We start from the raw sequence: 23,652 nt of genomic DNA on the forward strand, positions 1-23,652 counted from the left end.
ATTTTCCTATCAGCCATCACTTGACTGCTACTGTCTAAATATATAACACCGCTTTCAGTATTACTACAAACTTATTTTATTGATCAAATTTAGGGACCGCTCATCTCACTACCTCAGTGACTCTGAGCTGCTTACAGTTTAAAATCATAAGACCATATAAAAACATACAATTAAAATAGAATCAAAACAGAATGAGAAACAAATAAAAACAAAGATAACATTGGAAAGAGTGCCCTCAAGGCATCAACTTCCTCAAGAAGACATGCCACTTTTCAGTCCCCAAGGAAGTTGACAGAGACAGGTTTTTATGCTCTCCCGAAGGCCAAGAGACTGGGTGCCAACTTCACCTCTAGATGGAGGATGTTTCATACATTACAGCAGAGAAGGCTCTCTTTCTAGAGTCTAGAGTCTAGACCCTGTCAGTTGGAATTCTTCAACTGACAAAGTCTGTAATATACCCATTCTGCCTGACAGGGTGGGATGGGTTAATGTAATTGGAACAAGAGGCATCCTCAGGTAATCCAGTTGTATGCCATGAAGGACTTTAAAGATGATTACCAGAACCTTGAATTAGATCCAAAAGCAGATAGGCATTCAATGCATTTCATGCAACAAAAGTTTTACAGGCTCAGTCCTTGGGGTATCCAGAATTGCCCACATAGCCACATTCTGTATCAACTTCAGCTTCTGGATACTCTTCAAGGTAGCCCTATGCAGAGCACATTGCAGTAGTCCCTACAAGGCATGAATGATTGAGAGAATGGCCTCCAATCTAGGAAGGGGTGCAACTGGTGCACAACACAAAGTTAAGCAAAGGCCTTCATAGCCATGACTGCTGTCTGCTCCTTGAGCAGGAGTTGTGACTCTAGGATGTCCTCCAAATTATGTACTGGGTCTGTCTGAGACAGTGCAACCCCATCCAAGAACAAAGATGATAAACTCCTAGCTACATAGGACCCACCACCCACAGTTACACATCTTACCAGGGTTCAAATTGAAGCCTATTGTTCTCCATCCAGCCTTCCACAACCTCCATGCACCATGAAAGAATGTCCACAACATCATTTAATTCACCCAGGTGAATTAAGCTGACTAGAGCATGGTGATGGATGATCATCATTTTGTTTTAAGATTATTAAGTGCTAGTAATTTCCTCAGTTTTTTAAGTCATAGACAAATTCTTAATACATTGAATCAGTACTGAGTATACTTAATTGGTGGTTGTTCTCTTCTTACATCTAGGCATTTAAAATTGTACCTTACCGCACAGAAACTCTGGACAAAATCCTCACAGAATCTCTGAAAAAAAACCTTCCTGCCAGTGGTTTGCATCTCTTAGGAATCAACCAATTGGAAGAAGAAAATATTACTAGTGAGTATGATGGTGATTTGGGGAAAAAGTGTTTATCAATGATTCTATACTAAATTCAAGTGCTAGTACATTATGCAAAAAGGTATATGTTATATGTTATATGAATGAATTGGGCATGTGTAAATGTCTTACACATTCCAAGAAACTAGACTAGAGCAACTAGCACAGTTGTATGTCAATTCCAAAACAGATATTTTAAGAGACTAAAAAGAGATGTGGATAGAACATTTGGTCTATTGTTGAACAGTTCTTTTAAGCAAAAGCATAGCTTAGAAAAATGTACATTGAAATAATGCCCTTATTTATTTATTGATATTTATTTAATGAAGGGACGCGGTGGCTCAGTGGGTTAGGACGCTGAGCTTGTCGATCAGAAGGTCGGCAGTTTGGCGGGTCGAATCCCGAGTGCCACATAACAAAGTGAGCGCCTGTTACTCATCCCAGCTTCTGCCCACCTAGCATTTCAAAAGCACGTAAAAATGCAAGTAGAAAAATAGGGACCACGATGGTGGGAAGGTAACAGCATTCCGTGCGCCTTTGGCGTCTAGTCATGCCGGCCACATGACCACGGAGACGTCCTCGAACAAGCGCTGGCTCTTCGGCTTTAAAACAGAGATGAGCACTGGCCCCTAGAGTCAGAAACGACTAGCACGCATGTGCGGGGGAACCTTTACCTTTACCTTTTACTATTTATTTAATAGGCAAGTTTAATTATTGTAATAAAACGCACAGTGGCAATATTCAGAAAGAAAGATTAGCATTTTTTATTTTTAGGTTTTTTATCCTGCCTTTATTATTTCAATAAATAACTCAAGATGATGAACATATCTAATACACTTTGCTCCTCCTGTTTTCTCCACAGCATCCACCTTGTGTGGTGATTTGGGCTGAAAGAGAGTGACTGGTCTAAATCATCCAGCTGACTTTCATGCCAATATATCAGTTGGCAGCTTTGTACATCAGCACCTGACTCATTTTATATTTAAGAAGTGATATAATCAGTGGTGGGATTCAAATATGTGAACAACACAGTTCTCTCTGTGGATGCCGCTTCCGGAAGTCCATTCTGGGCCTGGGCAACAAAAAATTAGCTACCGGTTCTGCCGAAGTGGTGCGAACCGGCTGAATCCCACCCCTGGATATAATGTATAACACCCTTGTATGTTGTGTGTGTTCTAGAAAGTGCTTTATCAGATCTTGCACAGCAGCTGTGACCCCCACCTACCCAAAAGTGCCACATGTGACCTGGGTTGGTAGTCCTATCCTCACAGGGATTCTTCACGACAAGCCAATATATGATATACCACACTTGATAAACAAAAACAAATTAGATTTAGGCCATTTCCATTATTTAATTTGTCACCAGTGGCATAGCTCTATAACAAATTGCATTTTCCTCCTTTTTCTTTCAGGTCAAAGAAATGAAGAGCTGCCAACTCTGCTGCACTTTGCTGCAAAATATGGTTTAAAAAATCTCACAGCCCTGTTGCTTACGTGCCCAGGAGCTCTGCAGGCTTATAGTGTTGCCAACAAGTATGGTCACTATCCTAACAACATTGCTGAAAAGCATGGCTTCAAAGATCTCCGCCAATTCATTGATGAATATGTGGTAAAAATATTTTTTTGTCTATTATAATGGGAAGAAAAGTAATGGGACTAAAATGAGTCACATAGAAACAATAGATTTGAAGGTTTCAGTAATATATGTGTGGTCTTATTCCACAATAATAAACGTGTGAACGACATTGAGTTTACCAGATGAGGGCCATTCTTGTAGTGAGATAATAATTTGAAAGAAAGATCTTAAGGAGTCCTCCCCATTAATCTAAGTGGGACCTTTAGAATTAGATCTAGAGACTTTTGATACTTCAATTATCACATAGGAAAAAATCCCTATGGGTTATGTTATAGATCCTGAAGTAACACAGAGGACTGTAAAACAGTAACTGTAAGAGGAACCTTGGTGTCAACTTTAGAATGAGCATGACTGCAGCCATTTTTTCCTTCTCATTTCTAGTTGACACATAGCACGGAGGGAGAGGGGTTGCCAGGGTTTGCGCTAGACAAAACAGACTTTCCCTCTCGGACTTTCTCTCATGGGAACCAAGGCTGCTCCAGGGACTGAGGGCTGGGTGTTTCATGAAAAGCCCACCAACAAACTGAATGGGGAAACATAGTTGCTTGCATAGCCTTAGGGGTGGGATTTCGTAACTTTGTATTGTATTGTTATGCATCTCTTCAGACTTGGTTTCACTTTTGAAGTGCTGATACTTTGTATCAATAAACATGTTCTTTGAGGAATTTGCAAGCCTTGGTTTATTTGTCTCTCTCTTTTGGAACCATGACATTAAACCAAGTCTCATAAAACTTCGTTTCTTGGGGTGCTGGCCCCTGACTGCCTACCCACTTACTTTTGGGAGAGCACTAAAGACCTGGTGAAAACTCAAGATGCAGGAGAAAGCTGAAACAGTTGCTAGCGGCAACGGGACTCAGGCTGTCAGAGCGCAGGCTGACATACCAGCCACCGAGGAGGTGTCGCTGGCAGGGGCTCAGCCGAAAACCAGGTTGATCCAACCTGAGAAATCGGTACTGCAGGAAGGAACTACAGCCTTAGCGGACCTGTTCCAAGCTGAAGCTGCCCCTCAGCTCAGGAACATTCCTGTAACCACTGGAGAGGAGCTTTTATTGCTGCCATCCCAGGGTTCTTTGTCTGCGGATGGAAATAAAGGAAAGGGCTCAATGGGATGGGATGACTTCAGAGAATGGAGATTTCAGTCAGCAGTCCACAGCCTCTTGCTCAAACAGTTGAAAAAGAAATTCGGCCAGCTGGAGGTAAAAGATACAATTCCTATTGCCCAGGAGGTGGGTGCCATGGGGAGAAATGCCAAAAAAAACCTATCCATCTCTCCCTCCCCTTTGCTATTCCAGCCCAACTGCCAAAGCCTGTGCTGCTTCACCCATCCCCCCACCAGCTGCAATACCAAGTCCTGTACCGCAGTCAAGCCCACTGCCACGGCCTTGGGATGCCAGTCCCAGAGCCCAGCCAAGAGAAGTCCGCAAAGTTATTTGGCCACGTCCCAAGGACCAGCAAGTCACCCAGGATCAGCAGCAGGTGCAGGTGGCCCCACCAAGTTTCGAGCTGCCTCCCATCAAGACCATTTTCGATGGGGATCCTGAAAAGCTGACCTTCTTTCTAAATTAGGAGTGGGCTCATTTGGATCGCTATGCTTATGTCTACCTCGATGGGGCTATGATGGTGAATGCTGTGGTGGCAAATTTGGAGGGGGAAGCTGCTGACTGGGTGACCAACCTCCATGATGAGGGGGCTCCTGAATTGAATGACATTAATCTATTCATGGAGCAACTGAGGGGTCAGTTTGAAGATGTGTCCTGAGTCCTGATGACTGAGAAAGAAATCCACTGCCTGAGGCAGAGAAGTTGCCCCGCAAAGGAGTACATCTGTGAATTCAGGAAAATTGCTAACTGGTTGGGGCAGTGGCCTGAAAGATCACTAGTCAATTACTTCAAACAAGGGCCAGATCATGACTTATTTCAAGCCTGCATCATTCAAGGTTTCCCTAATCTATTATGTGAGTGTTACCATATGGCAGTGGCACGATCGAATTGGATCGTCCCAAAAAATCAAACATCACCAAAGTCAAGCCACCGTGCATACAAGGGAAACACCTCTTTGGCTGATGTCCCCAAGCCTTTGCAGCCATCAGTGTCTCCCAGGCACCAGCCAGGGCTCCCATCAAGTGCTACCAGTGCGGTCAGATGGGTCATCGAGCTGTGGAGTGTCCTGCTCCTCACCCTCAACCTAGGAGCATGCCAGTTACTGCAGCAAAACCGCAAAGGACTCCCAGAGGGTGGAGAGAAAGAACCAACTGGGCGCATCAAGGCATGGACGTCAAAGCCTCCCCTCCCACTGAGCTCAAAGTCAAGTCCCAAACTGAGGTGCAACAGATGCCGGCACTGTATGACAGCGACGAAGGCAAGAAAGACCCCATGCTGAGATAGCCCATTCCCCCTTTTGCCATTCTCGCCAGAATAGTAGTGCCCAAAACAGGAGCTCATATGAATTTGAGCATCCTAATAGACTCGGGGTGCTCTTGATGCTTAATAAATCTATCCACTATACTGAAACTGGGCTTCTGAGCCAAGCTATTTGCCTCCTATAGGGTTTGAGCAGGCCGACGGATCTCTCATCAGAGGTTCTTCTGCCACACACCTAAGCGAACCTGTACAATTAGAAATGGGTTGGCATTGTGAAATCATCCGTTTTGTGGTGGTCCTGAAGATGACTGAAGCAGTAATTTTGGGGCTAGCATGGCTTGACAAATAGCATCCTCACATCTGGTGGGAGGAGGGAATGCACAAGTTAAGACTAGGGACGGGACCCTGCCCACCTGAGACTCATAATAAAACAAAGACACTGGCCATCTGTGAAACTCATGGGAAGTCCTGTGAAATCATAAAAACTGTCGCCAAAAAGTTGTCGGGAACTCAACTTGTCCCTATTGAGTATCAAGATTTGGCAGAAGCCTTTAGTGAGAAGGAATGTGATGTCCTCCCCCCACACCAGGCTACAGACTGTGCTATTGAATTCTGCCTGGTGCCAAGCTCCCCAAACCAAGGATGTACTCTATGACACCCAAAGAGATGAAAGAACTAAGAGAGTACATTGATAAAAACTCAGGGGTTTCACTGAGACAGCCAAATCACCCGTGGCTGCTCCCGTGCTTCTCAAGGAAAAGAAATATGGCTCTCTTAGACTGTGCATAGATTTCCGTTCTCTCAACAGTGTCATTATGGAAAATATGTACCCCCTCCCTCTGATGAAAGACATGTTGGCCCACCTGGGCAGTGGAAATTTTTTTGCCAAGCTGGATTTAAGAGAAGCTTATTATCAGTTCCGGATTAGGGAGGGGGATGAATGGAAAACAGCCTTTAATTGCCCTTTGGTAAGTTTCCAATTTAAAGTGATGCCTTTTGGACTGCAAGGGGCCCCTGCTGTATTTATGCAGTTAATCAATCAGGTGCTCCATGATCATTTATACAAAGGGGTTTTAGTTTATTTTGATGACATCCTTATCTACACTGAAATCATAGATGAGCACATCAAATTAGTCCATAATGTATTAAGAAAACTGTTGAAAGCCAAACTGTATGCAAAACTGTCAAAATGTGAATTTCACCAGACATGCATTGACTACCTGGGATATCAGATACTGAATGAGGGAGTAGAAATGGATCCTGCCAAAGTCAAAGCAGTTTTGGAATGGCAACCCTCACGCACCCATAAACAGCTTCAAAGCTTTCTAGGGTTGCCAGCTTTTACTGTCAATTTATTCCTTCTTTTGCGATGATAGCCATGCAAATCACCGAATTACTCAAAATAGGCAAAGGGGAGGAGGAAACCCTGACCTTGTCAGCCATTGCAATGGTCATTAGAATGCCAGGTGGCATTCGAAAACCTAAAGAGACTCATTGCAATTGAACTAGTGCTTAAACATCCTAACCTTGGGCAACAATTCATCATTCAAGCTGAGGCAAGCAACGTGGCCGTGGGTGCTGTTCTGTTACAAAAAAATCGCAGAGGAGAATTACAACCTTGCGCTTAACACTTCCTGGAAATTAACTGAGACTGAGAGGAGGTAGGCGGTTTGGGAGAAAGAACCTTTTGCAGTTCGTTGGCCATTGCTGACATGGCATCATTTCTTGGAAAGGGAGGAATTATCTTTTGAGGTGTGGAGTGATCACAAAAACTTGGAGGCTTTGAAGACCCCTTGTAAATTATCCCCCAAGCAAGTTTGATGGGCTCAATACTTCAACCATTTTAATTTCACCTTAAAATATATTCCTGGAGGCTAGAACTTTCTGGTGGATGCCTTGTCTAGAATGTCCCAGTTCAAAAGCAACAGAGAGGAAGTAATTAACTCCATTATTCCTTTGCTGCAGTCCACATCCCAAATAACAACCAGATCCCACACACAGAGGCCCACTACGGGTCCTGATGATCGTTAAATGAGCTAAAGGAGAAGTTAGAGACTGATGCCTGGTTTAAAGAAAACAGGTCTATATTGACTTTAAGAGGGGGATTAGCTTGGAAAGTTTCTAAGTTATACCTTCCAGAAAGTCTCAGACTCCAGGTGTTGCAACGGAGTTATGACGCTAAGCAAGTGGGTCACTTTGGATTTTTAAAAACATTGCATCTAGTGCGGAGGCAATTCTGGTGGCCGAAAATAAAAAATTACATTGAAAGTTATGTAAAAAGTTGTGCCACTTGTGCTTCTATGAAGAAACATCCTGGGAAACCGCCAGGTTTATTGCAGCAAGTGGCTGAGAGAACTCAGCCTTGGGAGGAGATAGTCATGGATTTTATAGTAGAATTACCTGAGAGCAAGGAGACTGTGATTAATCTGTTTTCCAAACAGGCACATTTCCTGTTTGTTCCTCTTTTTTAAACTGCCAGAGGGTGTGTGTTCTGTGGGCACCCCCTCTGGCAGTTTAAAAAAGAGGAACAAACAGTCACTACCACATGCTTCTCCCAGAAGAAGGAAGCTGAAGCCACCAGCCTGATGATGACGGATGGGATTTCGTCGAAACGTTGCTTTTACACCTTCAATTCTACGTGGGAAAAACCCCGAATAACCAAAGATCCACATACAAATACCCGCGAAAACCTCAGAAAACATAGATAGATAGATAGATAGATAGATAGATAGATAGATAGATAGATAGATAGATAGATAGATAGATATCAAATAATATCTTTTTGAAAAGGAGCAGAACTGAAAGACACAGTTTTGTTAAACTTTCCTTGGATTCTTGTAACCAAAACATTCTGAAGATGTAGTATGCCATATATAATAAATTTTCTTAATTGAAATATTATATTTAGAAAGAAAAAATCTAGGACAGCTATATACTGTAATATGGGAATTCATGGCTTGTAAATACATTAGAAAAGGACTGAGATGATCACTGGCAATATGCTGAACACAAATAATAAATATCAGAGAACAGCACTATATTTCCAAATTGATATTAGATTAGAGAAATTTCAGAGGAGAGCAATGAAGAAGATACAAGTACTTAAAGAGGTGCCCTCTGGTGATTGGCTGAAGGAACTGCAGATGTTCAATCTGGAAGAAATGAGACTGAATAGAAATATGATAGCTATGTTCAGGTACATAAAGAGAGGTTACAGTGTGTAACTTCAGAGTCACTTGAAAAGTCTATAGTATACGTCGGAAACTTGGCACAGGGAAGATGGTCTAGAACTATTTTCCATGATTACAAAAACCAGAGCCAAACCTCAGAATTATAAGTTGCAGATGCCAAGATTTTATCTAAATACGATTTCCTGATAATAAGATCTATACAGAGCCACTTTCGTGTAGTGGTTAAAGCACCAGGCATGAAACTAGGGGACTGTGAGTTCTAATCCCACTTTAGGCCAAGGCTAGCTGGATGACCTTGAGGTAGTCACTTTCAGCCATAGCAAGAATTTAATGACAAATCACTTCCAAAATCTTGCCAGGAAAACTATAGGGATTTTTCCAGGCAATTGCCATGAGTCAATTGTCTCGAAAGGATGAAAACTGCAAAACAGTGGAATAAACCTACTTATGAAAGTTGTGTATTCTCCATCTCTGGAGGTATTTAAGAAGGGGCTGGACAGTCACCTCTCATGGAATGTTTAACTGATTCTCACAGATGCAGATGGTTAGATGATCTTTGTGACCCTTCCAACTCTATAATTCTATGAGTGTTATTTTTTTTTAATCCCATTTATATACCACCCTTTTCCGAAGACTCAGGGCGGCTTACAATCTAAAGCACAATGTGCTTAGCAATAGCCTTCATTCTATGTATATACCTGCTTATTATTTTATTCATGATATACCTGTACTGGGTTTCATTTTGCTACCTTTAAATTAGGTTCAGTAGGACCGTGTTTTGAACAGATTATATTATTCAAGCAGTCCTAGAAAGACCATTTGCTTTTCTTTTTCTTGCAGGAGACAGCAGATATGCTGACAACTCACATAAAAGAGGAGTTGATGCAGGGGGAGGATAATGGCTCTATTTATGAGTCCATGGCTCATGTCTCTGCTGACCTACTGATGAAATGTTCACTGAACCCCTGTTGTGATGAAGAACTCTATGAATCCATGGGTGGTTTGATGCCCAGCTGTACAGAGGATTTATGTACATATACAATGTTCCTTATTTATCTCATAATATAAGTGATAGTGTCTACTAACTAATGTGAAGGCAATTTTTTGTCACTTTAAATATGATCATTTTGCACATGGGATGCAAAATGAAAACATACTTAATTTTGCATGGGAATGTAAGTAGCAAATAAACCAGAAAGGGAGCAAACTTACCTGCAAGCAGCAGTGTTCATGTAGTGAATGTTATATTTACAGTTTGTGGTTTGGCAGACTATATTCTTTACAGTATTGTACTTCAGGTTTCGATATGGAGGAACATAGAACATACAGTACAGATAGTTCTCAACTTACAACCAATTGAGCCCAAAATTTCTGTTGTTGAAACGTTTGTTAAGTGAGTTTTCCCGTGTTTTACAACCTTTCTTGCCACAAGTATTCAGCAAATCCTGCAGTTAATAAGTTAGCAATACAGTTGTTAAGTGAATCTGGCTTCCCCACTGATTTTGCTCATCAGAAGGTCACAAAAAGTGATCACAATACCTTGGGAAATTGCAACCATCATAAATATGTGCCAGTTGCCAAATGTCAACCATCCCACTCAGTCATCTAGTAAAGAAAGACTCCTGATGATTTGTTTTTCCAAGAGTATACTTGACTGAAGCTTAAATCGTTACAGAACTAGTGTAAGCTGAATCTGAGATTTTCCTGTGCAAACAACATAAAGTTCCCTCTGCCATCCCCCCTGGCCATCCCCCAGTTATCTGCAAATGTCCAATCAGGTGCTTATGTATTGTTTAGGAAACAGATGCTCGGTTCCCAGCTCTGTATATTGTTAATTGATCTTGGCTGGCTGTAGCTTCTCACAAGGCTCAGCTGGGCTTCCATCCTCCCCTTGTTCCTTACATTCCAATCTTTTCTTCTCCCTTGTCCCCCCTGCCCCCATCATTGCTAATGTCAGGCAGTCAGTTCATGAAGCTTGGATAGGTGAGATGCAGCCATGACACCAAGTGTCTGTTTTACAAATTCTTTATATAGCCCTACATAACATACAGTGCACAGTCCACATGTGCTTTTCTGCTTAATGTGACAAGGAAGCAGGAAACTTTATTCACAGAAAAGACATAGACCAGGGCTTTTCAACCTTTTCACCCATTGTACCACTTTTAGGATATGGCAACATCCGAGTACCACCAGTCACCTAGCAAGGTAGCAAAAACCTGATGACAAAAAAACCCCAAAAAACCCGAAAAAAGTGATGAAGTACAGATAGTCCTCAACTTACAACAGTTCGCTTAGTGATTGTTTGAAGTTACAATGACACTGAAAAAGTGCCCCCCAAGCCACAGCCGAGCAAGACACCTGCCTGCCCACCCGGCAGCGCTCTTTCTCCTGTCTGAGGTTTTCATTGTTGTGAGCATTTCTGTTGAGGATTGGCAGCGGGGGTGGGGTGGGGGTGTTTGGTTTTTATTCCCCCCCCCATCTGCTGGGTGGTTGCAGCAAGTTTTGGTCACTTCACTTTACCCTGGGACACTGTGACCATCATAAATATGAATCAGTTGCCAAGCATCTGAATGTAAATCACAAGGCCCTGGAGATGCTGCAACATTCCAGCTGACTGGCGCTTCTTCTGGGCTCAGCAGAAGAACTGAGCTGGAGCCTGGTGCTGATCCTGGCGCTTCCGCTGAGCCCTGACAGCCCTGCATCTCCAGCCATTTCTCGCTCAGGCTTGTGCGGTGCTACCACCTGTTCAGCTCATTCCCCTCCCCCGCTACCACTTTTCTAGGATGGTCGCGTACCACCTGCTAGGTGCCAATGTACCACAGGTGGTACCCATACCACTGGTTGAAAAGCCCTGGTGTAGTATACCTGGAGTAATCATCTAAAAGTGAGAAAATACTGCTTCTTTCCCGAAGTCAATTTTTCCATTGGACCGCAAAGATCTGAATGAATTAAGTCCAGTGGGTTTTTTAGCTTTGTTGCTACTCTGTTTTGGAAATGTTATTCTTGTTATTTTTCCTTTCATACAGCTGGTGCATTTCATTGTTTGATCACATGGACTAATTTTTATTCCACTTCTATAGTCATTCTCAGTTAATTTGTCATGGTTTCATAACTTTCTGGTAAATTACTAAGTAATAGTGCTGTGACATGAAAATATTTTATTTCTTCTCCTATACATCTCAAGCGTTCAACCATTTCCAGTGTATGCCTTATGTAATCCTGAATGTTCTGGACTTTCATCAGCTTTGTTTAAAATAGCTTTCTAATCAAATACAGTTTATTGCTGAGATTACCTCTTTCATGCACCTTTTTTAAACCTTCCTACATTTTTTTATGTACATACTTACATATACGTATGATTTGATCATCTTCTATGCTAAGAGAAATTGTGCTTTGAGCTTACTGATATTTCTTTATCCACTCATCTGAAGGGTGTTCTGACCTAACTTCATTTATGCATTTATACATTTCCATAGTACATTCTCTTATTAGCATCTTCATCTTGAATTTCCAAGCCTGGTACTTCTGGTTTGTCAGATTTGCAAATGAAAGCTTTGTTGTAGCTGTGTTGCTGGCTATTTTCTTTTATTCTGTTGCAGTCTTCTTTCTGTTGCTGTATCTTGCACTTATTTGCTGTAGCCAGCTAGAATTCCTGTATATAGCCCTACAAAACAAACAGTGCACACAGTTTACATGTGCTTTTCTGCTTAACTGTGCCACTGCCCTCTACCGGTTGAAAAATATATAGCTCTACTGTATACTGCTGTGTTTTGTTGTACAAAATACATGATGAACATTGTATTCCAGCAGTCTGAATTTTGATCGTATGACCATGCGGATGCTGCAACAGTCATAAGTATGAAAAATGGTCATAAATCACTTTTTCAGTGCCATTGTAACTTCAAACAATCAGTAAACAAATGGTTGTAAGTCAAGGACTACCTGTACATTACTACCATAGTATTAGTTTTAGCCTAGAGTTTTAGATAACACATTTTTGCATCTTAATGGACGTTGTGGTTGGAACTAAGTTAGACACATACTAATAACTGTTTTCCTAAGGAAGAGTTTGGTAGACGAGTGGAATACAAAGGAGAAGTGAGATAGGCATATTTATCCATAAAGTCTGGACTGAAGTTTAGAATGAAGAATACAGTTGCAAGAAAAAGTATGTGAACCCTTTGGGATTACGTGGAGTTTTGCATGGATTGGCCATAAAATGCGCTCTAAAAGTCATGTAAGTCACAACAATAGAAAAACAGTCTGCTTAAAATAATACTACACAAACATTAGCTGTTGTCATGTTTTAATTAAACATAAGATGGAAACATTCACAGTGCAGGGTGGAAAAAGTATGTGAACCCCTAGCCTAATGACTTCTCCAAGAGCTAATTGGAGCCAGGAGTGAGCCAACCTTGACTCCAATCAGTGTGATGATATTGGATGTGTTGCTGACAGCTGTCCTGCCCTTTAAAAACACACACCTGTTCTGGGTTTACTGGTCTCAAGAAGCACTGTCTGATGTGAACCATGCCTCGCAGAAAAGAGCTCTCAGAAAACCTACGATCAAGAATTGTTGACGTGCATGAAGCTGGAAAGGGTTACAAAAGTATCTCCAAAAGCCTTGATGTTCATGTGTCCACGGTAAGACAGACTGTCTACAAATGGAGAAAGTTTAGCACTGTTGTTACTCTCCCTAGGCGTGGTTGTCCTGTAAAAAATGACTGCAAGAGCATCGTGCATAATGCTTAATGAGGTAAAGAAGAATCCTAGAGTGTCAGCTAAAGACCTACAGAAATCTCTGGCACACGCTAACATTTTTGTTGACACATCTACAATAAGGAAAACATTAAACAAGAATGGAGTACATGGGAGGACACCACGGAGGAAGCCATTGCTGTCCAAAAAAAAATATTGCAGCACATTTGAAGTTTGCAAAAGAGCACCTAGATGTTCCACAGCACTACTGGCAAAATATACTGTGGACAGATGAAACCAAAATTGAGTTGTTTGGGAAAAACACACAACACTATGTGTGAAGAAAAAAAGGCACAGCACACCAACATCAAAACCTCATCCCCACTGTAAAACATGGCGGAGCGAACATCATGGTTTGGGGCTGCTTTGCTGCCTCAGGGCCTGGACGGATTGTTGTCATTGATGGGAAAATGAATTCCAGAGTTTATCAGGACATTTTGCAGGAAAACGTACAACCATCTGTCCACCAACTGAAGCTCCGCAGAGGATGGGTGATGCAACAGGACAATGACCCAAAGCATACAAGTAATTCAACAAAACAATGGCTTCAACAGAACAGAATACGCCTTCTGGAGTGGCCCAGAGTCCTGACCTCAACCCGATTGAAATGCTGTGACATGACCGTAAGAGAGCGATTCACACCAGACATCCCAAGAATATTGCTACACTGAAACAGTTTTGTGCAGAAGAGTGGTCCAAAATTACTCCAGATCGTTGTGCAGGTCTGATCTGCAACTACAGGAAATGTTTGGTTGAGGTTATTGCTGCCAAAGGAGGGTCAACCAGTTATTAAGTCCAAAGGTTCACATACTTTTTCCACCTTGCACCATGAATGTTTCCATCTTATGTTCAATTAAAACATGAGAACAGCTAATGTTTGTGTAGTATTATTTTAAGCAGACTGTGTTTTTCTATTGTTGTGACTTACATGACATTTAGAGCGCATTTTATGGCCAATTCATGCAAAACTCCACGTAATCCCAAAGGGTTCACATACTTTTTCTTGCAACTGTACCTCTGGAGTATAAGACTTGAGGGTCTGGCAACAGAAGTATCATCTGGCTGCTTCTAAGAGATACAGTGACAATTTTTCCACAAGCTTGATCACAGAGTAATTCACAGTTGTCTGTTGAGTTTTATTCCTTAGGAATCAAAAAATGTAACAGAAACATCTCCCACAAGTAGCTTACTTATTTTACTCTTGAACACACCCAGTGAAAGATAACCTACAACCTTTATTGGTAGCTAGTTCTATTTTTGAATTATATTTCATGTTAGAATGTTTTTCTAACATTCCGTTGGAATTTAAACTGCAATTTAAATCCATTAAATCCATGGAATTTATAGAATCACAGGATTGAAGGGGCTTTTGGGTCTTCTAGTCTAACCCTGTGCCCAATGCATGAATCCTCATATCTTTCCAGACAAAAGATTGTCTAAACTTTTCTTGACTGCTTCCACTGATAAAGGACCCCCCAGCTTCAGGAAACAGGCTATTCCATTGCTTAATTTTGGTCACAGTCAGGAAATTGCTCTTCTTAGTATAAAGTTTCCATCTACTGGTTCTTCTCCCACTCTTGGGTGCTATGGGGAATATATCCATTTGTTGCCCTTCTCTGTGTGTTTTTTTCCAATTCCTCCATGACTGTGGCATGTGAAGAACCTGTAGGATCTCCCATTTACTGCAGAGTTTGATTCCCAGATGTCAGGGTACTTGATATCCCCCATTATTTATTAAATTTATATGCCACCCATCTCACTGTTGCAACAACTCTAGATGGCTTAGTAGTGTGATATCTTGGTTATCTAATTTGTGAAAACTTCATATGTATTTTTTACTTAATACAATATATGCTCACAACTTTTTCCCTTACTATTTAGTCAGACATTCTTAGTCCTTGGGGGTGATAAATTTTCATATAGGTGTAATCATTTTTTACATATAATGAATTCCTCCTCCCCTTTTGTTAAGTTTATTTCTTTTGAACAAATGATTTTCTCCCAATATTGAATACTAATTATGAGATCCATATCTAGAATATCAAATTTATTTCCCTGTACTAGGACCAAGCTTTGCCTATTTATTGCTCGTACACAGCATATTGGATAGAGGCATCTGAGCCCTTTAGCACTTCCTTTCTTGTCCTAAGCTAAGGTTTACTTTTTTCAGTTTTGTGTTATAAGTGTGGCTCAAGTTAAGGTTTCCTTCCCCTCCCAGTTAGTTTAAAGCTCTCTAGATAACCTTTTACAGATATTTTACAAAGATATCCTTCCCTGTTTTTGTGAGATGAACCTTATCTCTTGCCAAAAGCCCTTCTTATAGGTAGAGACAACCATGGTACAGGAATCTATTTTTTCCCCTTAATGGTGGGTAATGAGCTGTTATCATTGATGGTGTGTTGGGCCATTGTTTTTCCTTGAGTACCAGGTGTGTGGAGGAGGTTAAGTGTGTGTTTTAATCCTGTAAACTGCCCAGAGTTTTTCATACCATTGCTTGAGCCAACAGTTCACCTCCAGAATCCTTCATTCCTTCCTTGGCACATCATCAAATGGATTGGAAACATCACCTATGCTCCAGATCTTTTTATTTCCTATCTGGCTCCTTATAGTTTCTTGATCTTCTTACCAAGATTTGTTCTGCAGTCTTGACAAGAAGATCAGTGTTGCTCATTAATTATTGGAACATTCAGTGTCACATTGTATGCTATAGGAGCTTTTACTATATGGAGGATAGGCATCTCAGCTGTATCTTCAAAGAACTTGCATATTTCTGAGCAATTATATTTAAAATATAGGTAGGACCTTTTGTTTAGCAACAGTTTGAGGCTATGACGGTAGTGAATGAAGGGACTTATGACCGGTCCCTTAAGTTACAGCCATTACAGCATCTCTGCAGTCATGTGTTCACAGTCTGGGCATTTGCAACTCATTCACACTTAGGGCCAGTTGCGAAGCACCCACAGTCACATGATCATCATTCACAAACTTCCCTGTTTTCCCAGAAAGTCAATGGGGAAGCTGGCAGGGAAGGTTACAAGTCACTGGGGTAAGTCTCCCTCATCTTCCCAGCCCTTCTGCATAATGTCATACTGGCCACTCACATGCCCATGTACACTCATGGGCATCCTTCCCAACCTACATAGAACTTCTTGCACATCCCTTTGCATCTTCCCCAACCCATGTGGTGCTTCCCACACATCCCTGCATAGCCTCCCTGGCCCTTCCACAGCTCTGGCACACCCTTGTGTACTTTCTCACATCCTCCCTCACACTTTTCTGTAACCATTGCATCTCAGTGCACCTTTCCAACCTGCACAGCATCTCTTGCACACCCTCTTGCACCCTCAAGCACCATCCCCAATCCTCCCCCTCTGCTTTCCTCCCTTCCTCACCCTGCAGCAACCACATCTGTCAGCCTGGGACTTCCTGCTGTCTTTCCCACTGACTTTGGTTATGGGAAGCAATAGGAAATTGCCTAACAAGTGTGGAATTCAATTAACAATGACAGCTGGGACTGCAGGGATTCCCATCGCTAAGCAATGTGGTGGTGTTTTACAACTGCATCTCTTAGCAATGGAAATTCCTGGCCCAATTGTCATCATAAGTCAAAGACCACCTATAAACACATAACCTTTTATGGAAGCATGAGGAGTAAATATTGTTAATCCAATATTATAAAATTTATGGCTAATACCTGGACATGGATTGATTTTCAAAATGGTACTAAGCTTTTAAAGGTGTTCTTTCTCTGTTTTCAGTACAACACCTTTTTAAAAATAACCCTTCCTCATCTAAGAAAATAAAAAATAGGAAGCTACACATATATTTAATATGTATGTTGGTAAAGTCAATTAAGTATATGTGTGATCATTTTTTCCAGATGTAGAAATGCTTCAGTCAGATGCTAATAATCCTCTTTCACGGACTACCAAGGACTATATGATGCGCAGATTCTTAGAAGGTGAGCAACATAGTGAACACTTAACCAAAAGGCAAGATTACAACCAGAAGCAATTGGTTTGCATGTTATTCTTTGGCAGGTATCTATCAGCACCCTCGCAGTCTAACTATGATTGCGGTATTATCTTGTTATATTGCAGTCTCAAAATGGTGCCACCGATGGCAGCCTCATTGAAATGTTTTCTTGTAATTTTGATGTTTTCTATTATTTTCTGTGACCCTGAAAATTTTACAAAAAAAGATGAAATTTTGAATATCAGACAGTGGACTTTAAATAACAAGCAGCTTTCTGGGACTATTCCTCCATTCTTTTCAAATGTGGAGGAAATTCTGACTGAGGGAACAGCAGTTATCTCTTTCGGCCTGGCAGAAACAAAGAAGAAAAGAAATAAAAACATAAGGCGGGACAAGAGAGGAGGCATATTACAAAGACTCAGGAAGCATGAGGCAAAGTAATCTCCCCTCTCCTCTTTGCATTTAACTAATCTTCACTCACTCATAAATAAGATAGACGAACTGCTACATTTAAAGAGGAACAAATCAGACTTTTCTAACTTGGCAGCCCTCTGTTCCATTGAAACTTGGCTGAATGATTCGATTAATCATAGCTGCTTGCAAATTCGAGAATTTCAGATTCAAAGAGCAGATAAGAATTGCAGAAACATCCAGTAAAAAGAAGGGAGGCAGTATCTGCTTTTATGTTAATAACTGTTCTATAAAAATGTCACTACACTAAAGAAATTTTGTGATGTGAACTTAGAGACATTAACTGCATACCCTATTATGCCCCCCTGAGAGTTTTCTTCATTCATCCTAACTGGGTCTACATACCTGCTTAAACAAGGCAATGCAAACCTTAACTGACCAAATCTTGTGGACTGAACAGAGATATTCAGACTCTGTACTCATTGTGTTAGGAGATTTTAACAGTGCTAACCTAACCCAGGAGCTGCAAAGACACATTCAGCATGTCAATTGTCTCACCAGAGGAAAAAATATTTTGGACCACTGCTACTCAACAATAAAAGATGCCTATCGCTCTGTACCAAGAGCAACTATGGGACACTCTGATCACTGTATGATTCACCTTGAACCTGTTTATAGATAATAAATCTTAAAATAAATAGTTAAAACAGTGAAATCCTGGACTGAAGAGGCAAAGTTAAAGCTACAGGCTTGCCTTGATTGCACAGACTGGAACGTTTTTGAAGCTGCCTCAGGGGACTTGGATGAACTCACTGACACTGTGACATCATACATTAGTTTTTGTGAGGACTTATGTGCCAACCTTACACATCTACAGTAATAATAAACCTTGGTTCACAGCTAAGCTCAAACATCTACACTGTGCCAAAGAGAAAGCACACAGGAAAGGAGGTAGAATGCTGTACAATCAGGTCAGGAATGTATTAACAAGGGAGATCAGGGCAGCATCTATGATTTATTACTTGTCATTATATATTATGAGTAATGATTGTAACTATGATATGTGACCTATCACTTTGTTGTTTGATTACTTATGCACAGAGATAAATTCTTTGCGTATCGAATCACACTTGGTCAATAAAGAATTCTATTCTATTCTATTCTATTCTATTCTATTCTATTCTATTCTATTCTATTCTATTCTATTCTATTCTATTGTTGTTGTTAGTTGTGAAGTCATGTCCGACCCATCGCGACCCCATGGACAATGTTCCTCCAGGCCTTCCTGTCCTCTACCATCTTCTGGAGTCCATTTAAGCTCACGCCTACTGCTTCAGTGACTCCATCCAGCCACCTCATTTTCTGTCGTCCCCTTCTTCTCTTGCCCTCAACCTTTCCCAGCATTAGGCTCTTCTCCAGTGAGTCCTTCCTTCTCATTAGGTGGCCAAGGTATTTGAGTTGCTATATTATATTATATTATATTATATTATATTATAGTATAGTATAGTATAGTATAGTATAGTATAGTATAGTATAGTATAGTATAGTATTGTATTTATTATATTATCATAAGCTGACTTTGTAATAATGCCGCTTGGGGGGGCCCTGAAAGCCCTAATAAGCAGGCATATACACATGTGCTAAGCACATTGGTTTGTGCTTAAATTGTAAGCCGCCCTGAGTCTTCGGAGAAGGGCGGGATATAAATGGGATTAAAATAAAAATAAATAAATAAATAAATTTCTCCACTCCATCTGAAAGGAAGAAACCTGAGGCTTAGAGCAGATCGCTCTCAAGAAGATGTGGGTGCAGTGCTCACTCACATATGCTGACCTTATTGACAGCAATCTTACTCTGTGCCTCCATTTCCTTCCACTCGGACTGAGTGGAGAAATTCAAGCCGCTGCTGCTCAAACACTTTTTACCTGAACGGAGACCTTGGGGAGATGGGGAACTCCTTCAGTGTGCAAATGCAAAGCTTGAAAACGCAGCGAATCGCTGCGTTTTCAACCACCCCATTTCCTTACAGAAGGAAATCCCCATCTCCCCAAGGTCTCCATTTGAATAAAAGGTGTTTGAGCACCTAGGGACACTTAGAAAAGCAGTGAATTGCTGCAGTTCCAAGGCTCCCATATTGTTTATTCATTTTTGTTTGTTTTCATTTTTAATATGATTTCCTTTTATAGGTGTTAATTTGGAGATACCAGAACCTAAGGAAGGTATCTACCATCAAAGTGAAGACAAAGATGTCTACCATACTGTGGAACAAGACAGCTTTCCTCAGGAAATGGTCAACAGGCCACCTGTTCCTGTTCCAAGACCTGATCTCTCCTCCATACAAGAAGACAAAGAACCATACATTTATAAAGGTGACTAGTGAACAAAAATCTGATAACTTTTTTGATAGACATTTATAGAGTAGGAGGGGGAAAATGTCCATTTTTACAGATATCAAATACTTATTTCAGAATTTTTTTGCTTCTTTTATTATAATATTTTATTAGTTTTCTATATTTACAATTCATAGGTGCTTGGTAAACAATGTGTTGTCTGTGTCCATTTGTTTTACTTGGTAATACATATTATAATCCTAATCTCTACCCTGTTTTTCCAGCCATTGATAAAATACATCCCATATTTGAAAATGTTCTCTATCTTCTCTTTCTATAATCTTTAGCATAGGTCTATCCATTTCTGCAGAGTCCAGTATTTTCTTTTCTTTTCTTTTTTATTGAAAAGTTTTACAATACATTTTAAACATAAACTCCTTCCCTCCCCTCCCCCACCCAATTTCCCCTCCCTCCACCTCCCCCCTGACTTCCCAGAGCTGAATACAGGGTATTACCCCTAACAAACTTAAGCTAAAATAAGCTATCCAACAGTAAATACACTTTAAATCTTATCGCACTTTAACTCCCTTTAAACATGATTAAATAATAATACTTCTTATAAATCCAATAATTATACTAATACTCATTCATATGCTAAATGAAACTTTTTAGTCCCATATTTATTCTGAATATAATCAATCCACCTTTTCCACTCTGATATGTATCTCTGTTGCGATTGTTCTTTCAAATATGCTGAAATTTTTGCCATTTCTGCCAAGTTTGAAACTTTCAAGGTCCATTCCTCTATAGTAGGCAGTTCCTATTTCTTCCAATATTGCGATACCAAAAGGCTTGCTGCCATTATTAAATTCAACATCAATTTAGTCTCTATCACAGTACAGTCTGTAATAATACCCAACAAAAATAACTGTGGAGAAAACCTTATCTTTTTCTTAAATATCTTTTGCATATTCCACCAAATTTTAATCCAAAAAGCTTTAACTTTTTTACAAGTCCACCATATATGATAATACGTTGCGTCATCACAACCACACCTCCAACATTTAGACTGATAATTTGGATACATACATGCTAATTTTTTAGGATCTAAATGCCATCTATAAAACATTTTATAAAAGTTCTCTCTTAAACTTTGTGCCTGCGTGAATTTTACATTCCTGACCCAAATTATAAAAATTTACAGTTTGAAATGGTGGAACCTTTAAAAGAATTATTTAGAACAATTCAATCTGGAGGAGAAGTGCCTCCATCATGGAAAACAGCTTTTATATCGTTGATTCCAAAGGAAGATCAAGATCTTACTCAAACTAAAAATTATAGACCAATATCGCTTTTAAATACTGATTATAAGATATTTGCTAAAATTTTAGCAAATAGATTAATGAAGGTTATGCAGCAAATGATTCATAGTGACCAAACAGGATTTATAGGTGGTAGAGAAATGAAAAATAATGTGAGACATATTGTAGATTTATTGGAATTTTTGGAGAGAAATAATTAAGTCTCTGCAGCGCTGATCTTTTTGGATGCTGAAAAGGCTTTTGATCAATTGAATTGGCATTTTTTATTTAAAGTATTAGAGAAGATGGAGTTTGGGGATAAGTTTTTACAACCTATTAGAGCAATATATCAGAAGCAAACAGCTCAAATAATAATTAATGGTAGTTTGACAGAAGCATGTAATATTGAAAAGGGTACAAGACAGGGGTGTCCATTGTCACCTTTGTTGTTTGTTTGAACATTGGAAATATTATTGATTAAGATACATGATTGAAACAAAATCAAGGGAATTAAAATAAAAGACCAAGATTACAGATTGAGAGCGTTTGCGGATGACTTGGTTATTACATTAAGCCAACCAACACAATCGGTTACAGATCTAATGGATATAATTTTGCAACATGGACAAGTTTCTAGATTTAAGGTAAATAGGCAAAAAACTAAAATATTGTCTAAAAATATGACTATAGAACAAAAGTAAGTTCTAGGAAAATTAACGGGATTTGAAATAGTTAAAAAGATTAAATATTTGGGGGTATATCTTTCAGTTTCAAATGTGAAATTATATAAAAATAATTATGAATTGTTATGGTTAAAAGTACAAAAAGAGTTAGATAGTTGGAGAAAATTACAATTGTCCTTATTGGGAAGAATTGCAGCTGTGAAAATGAATGTTTTACCAAAATTTTTATTTTTGTTTCAAATGATACCTATACTTAAAAAAGATTCAAATTTGGAGGAATGGCAGAAAGGTATTAATAAACTTATATGGGCAGGGAAAAGACCGAGAGTAAAACTTAAGATAATGCAAGATATACGTGAAAGAGGTGGTCTTAAAATGCCCAACTTTAAATTATATTATGAGGTTGCGGCTTTATCATCGATTAGTAATTGGTTTAATTTAACAGAAGGAATGTGATTTATTATATGTGTATTTTAATGCCAGATCCATTGTAAACAAGGCTCCCCTCATCCGGGATTTGATCGAGGAGGAACATGCGGATCTGGCATGCATTACAGAAACCTGGTTGGGCTCAGAGGGAGGGGTCCCTCTGACTGAGTTATGCCCTCCAGGTTTCTATGTGCTACACCAGCCACGGGCTCAGGGTAGAGGCGGTGGGGTGGCGGTGATACGGGAAACCCTATGTCCGTGGGAGACCACCGTTGTGCAGATAGGTGGGAGTGAGTCCCTCCTCCTGAGGTGTGGCCCTCGGGTTCAGTTGGGCCTGTTACTAACATACCTAGCGCCCCAGCTGTGTGGCAACAGCCCTGCCTGGGCTGCTCGACACCCTCTCAGGGTTGACGGTGGAGTTTCCCAGGCTCATAGTTCTGGCTGACTTCAACCTGCCTTCCCTGGGAGAGTCGTCAGAGTTAACTTGGGAGTTCATGGCTTCCATGACAGCCATGGACCTGACCCAAGTAATTCAGGGCCCAACTCATGGGGGGGGTCACACTCTCGACCTGGTTTTCTTATCTGGACAGTGGTTGGATGATCTGGGAGGGGGGTTGCCAACTATTGTCCCCCTGTCATGGTCCGATCACTATCTCCTGCGGCTGGTGTTCCGCTATGCTACCCCCCGCTGCTGGGCTGCAGAGCCGACCCCCAGGCCCCAGGCGCCTAATGGACCGGGAATGGTTACAGATGGCACTTGGGTTTTACCTATCTCCCTCACTCACAGCCCAGCCAATGCCTTGGTGGATGCCTGGGAAAGGGCAGCCACCGAGGCACTCAACCGTGTGGTACCCTTGCGACCCCTGACCCGGCACAGATCCTGTTGGGCCTCATGGTTTTCTGTGGAGCTCCAGGAGATGAAGCGTTGGAGATGGGGTCTAAAGAGCGGTTGGAGGTCCACCCAGTCTGAATCAGACCAATTGCGACTAAGAACCTTTACAAGGTCTTATCTCGCGGTGATGAGGACGGCGAAGTCTAATTACTTCGCTGCCCTCATTGCGTCTGCAGATAATCACCCGGCTGCCCTGTTTAGGGTGACTCGCTCTCTCCTTAATCAGGAGATGAGGGAGGAGCCCTTACAGGGGCGGGTTGAGGAGTTTAGTCATCATCTGGCGGACAAAATCGCTCAGATCCGGGCCGGTTTGG

At 40.8% G+C, this 23,652-nt stretch overlaps 1 protein-coding gene across 4 annotated transcripts in view; it reads left to right on the top strand.

The window, feature by feature from the left end:
- Positions 1–23,652, top strand: part of PIK3AP1 (phosphoinositide-3-kinase adaptor protein 1) — a 126,894-nt gene that overhangs the window by 43,667 nt on the left and 59,575 nt on the right. For all 4 annotated transcript variants that reach the window (XR_014492707.1, XM_083364198.1, XM_083364200.1 and 1 more), the window contains exons 6-10: positions 1,243–1,372; positions 2,785–2,981; positions 9,400–9,589; positions 17,198–17,278; positions 19,890–20,072. Coding sequence is in view for 3 of the 4 variants with exons in the window: in XM_083364198.1 (XP_083220324.1) it covers positions 1,243–1,372; positions 2,785–2,981; positions 9,400–9,589; positions 17,198–17,278; positions 19,890–20,072 (781 nt within the window). In the remaining variant the exon portion in view is untranslated. The remainder of the gene's footprint in view (positions 1–1,242; positions 1,373–2,784; positions 2,982–9,399; positions 9,590–17,197; positions 17,279–19,889; positions 20,073–23,652) is intronic.

This window comes from Vipera ursinii (genome assembly GCF_947247035.1).
Source record: "Vipera ursinii genome assembly, chromosome: 5".
In the NCBI taxonomy this organism is placed as follows: Eukaryota; Metazoa; Chordata; class Lepidosauria; order Squamata; family Viperidae; genus Vipera; species Vipera ursinii.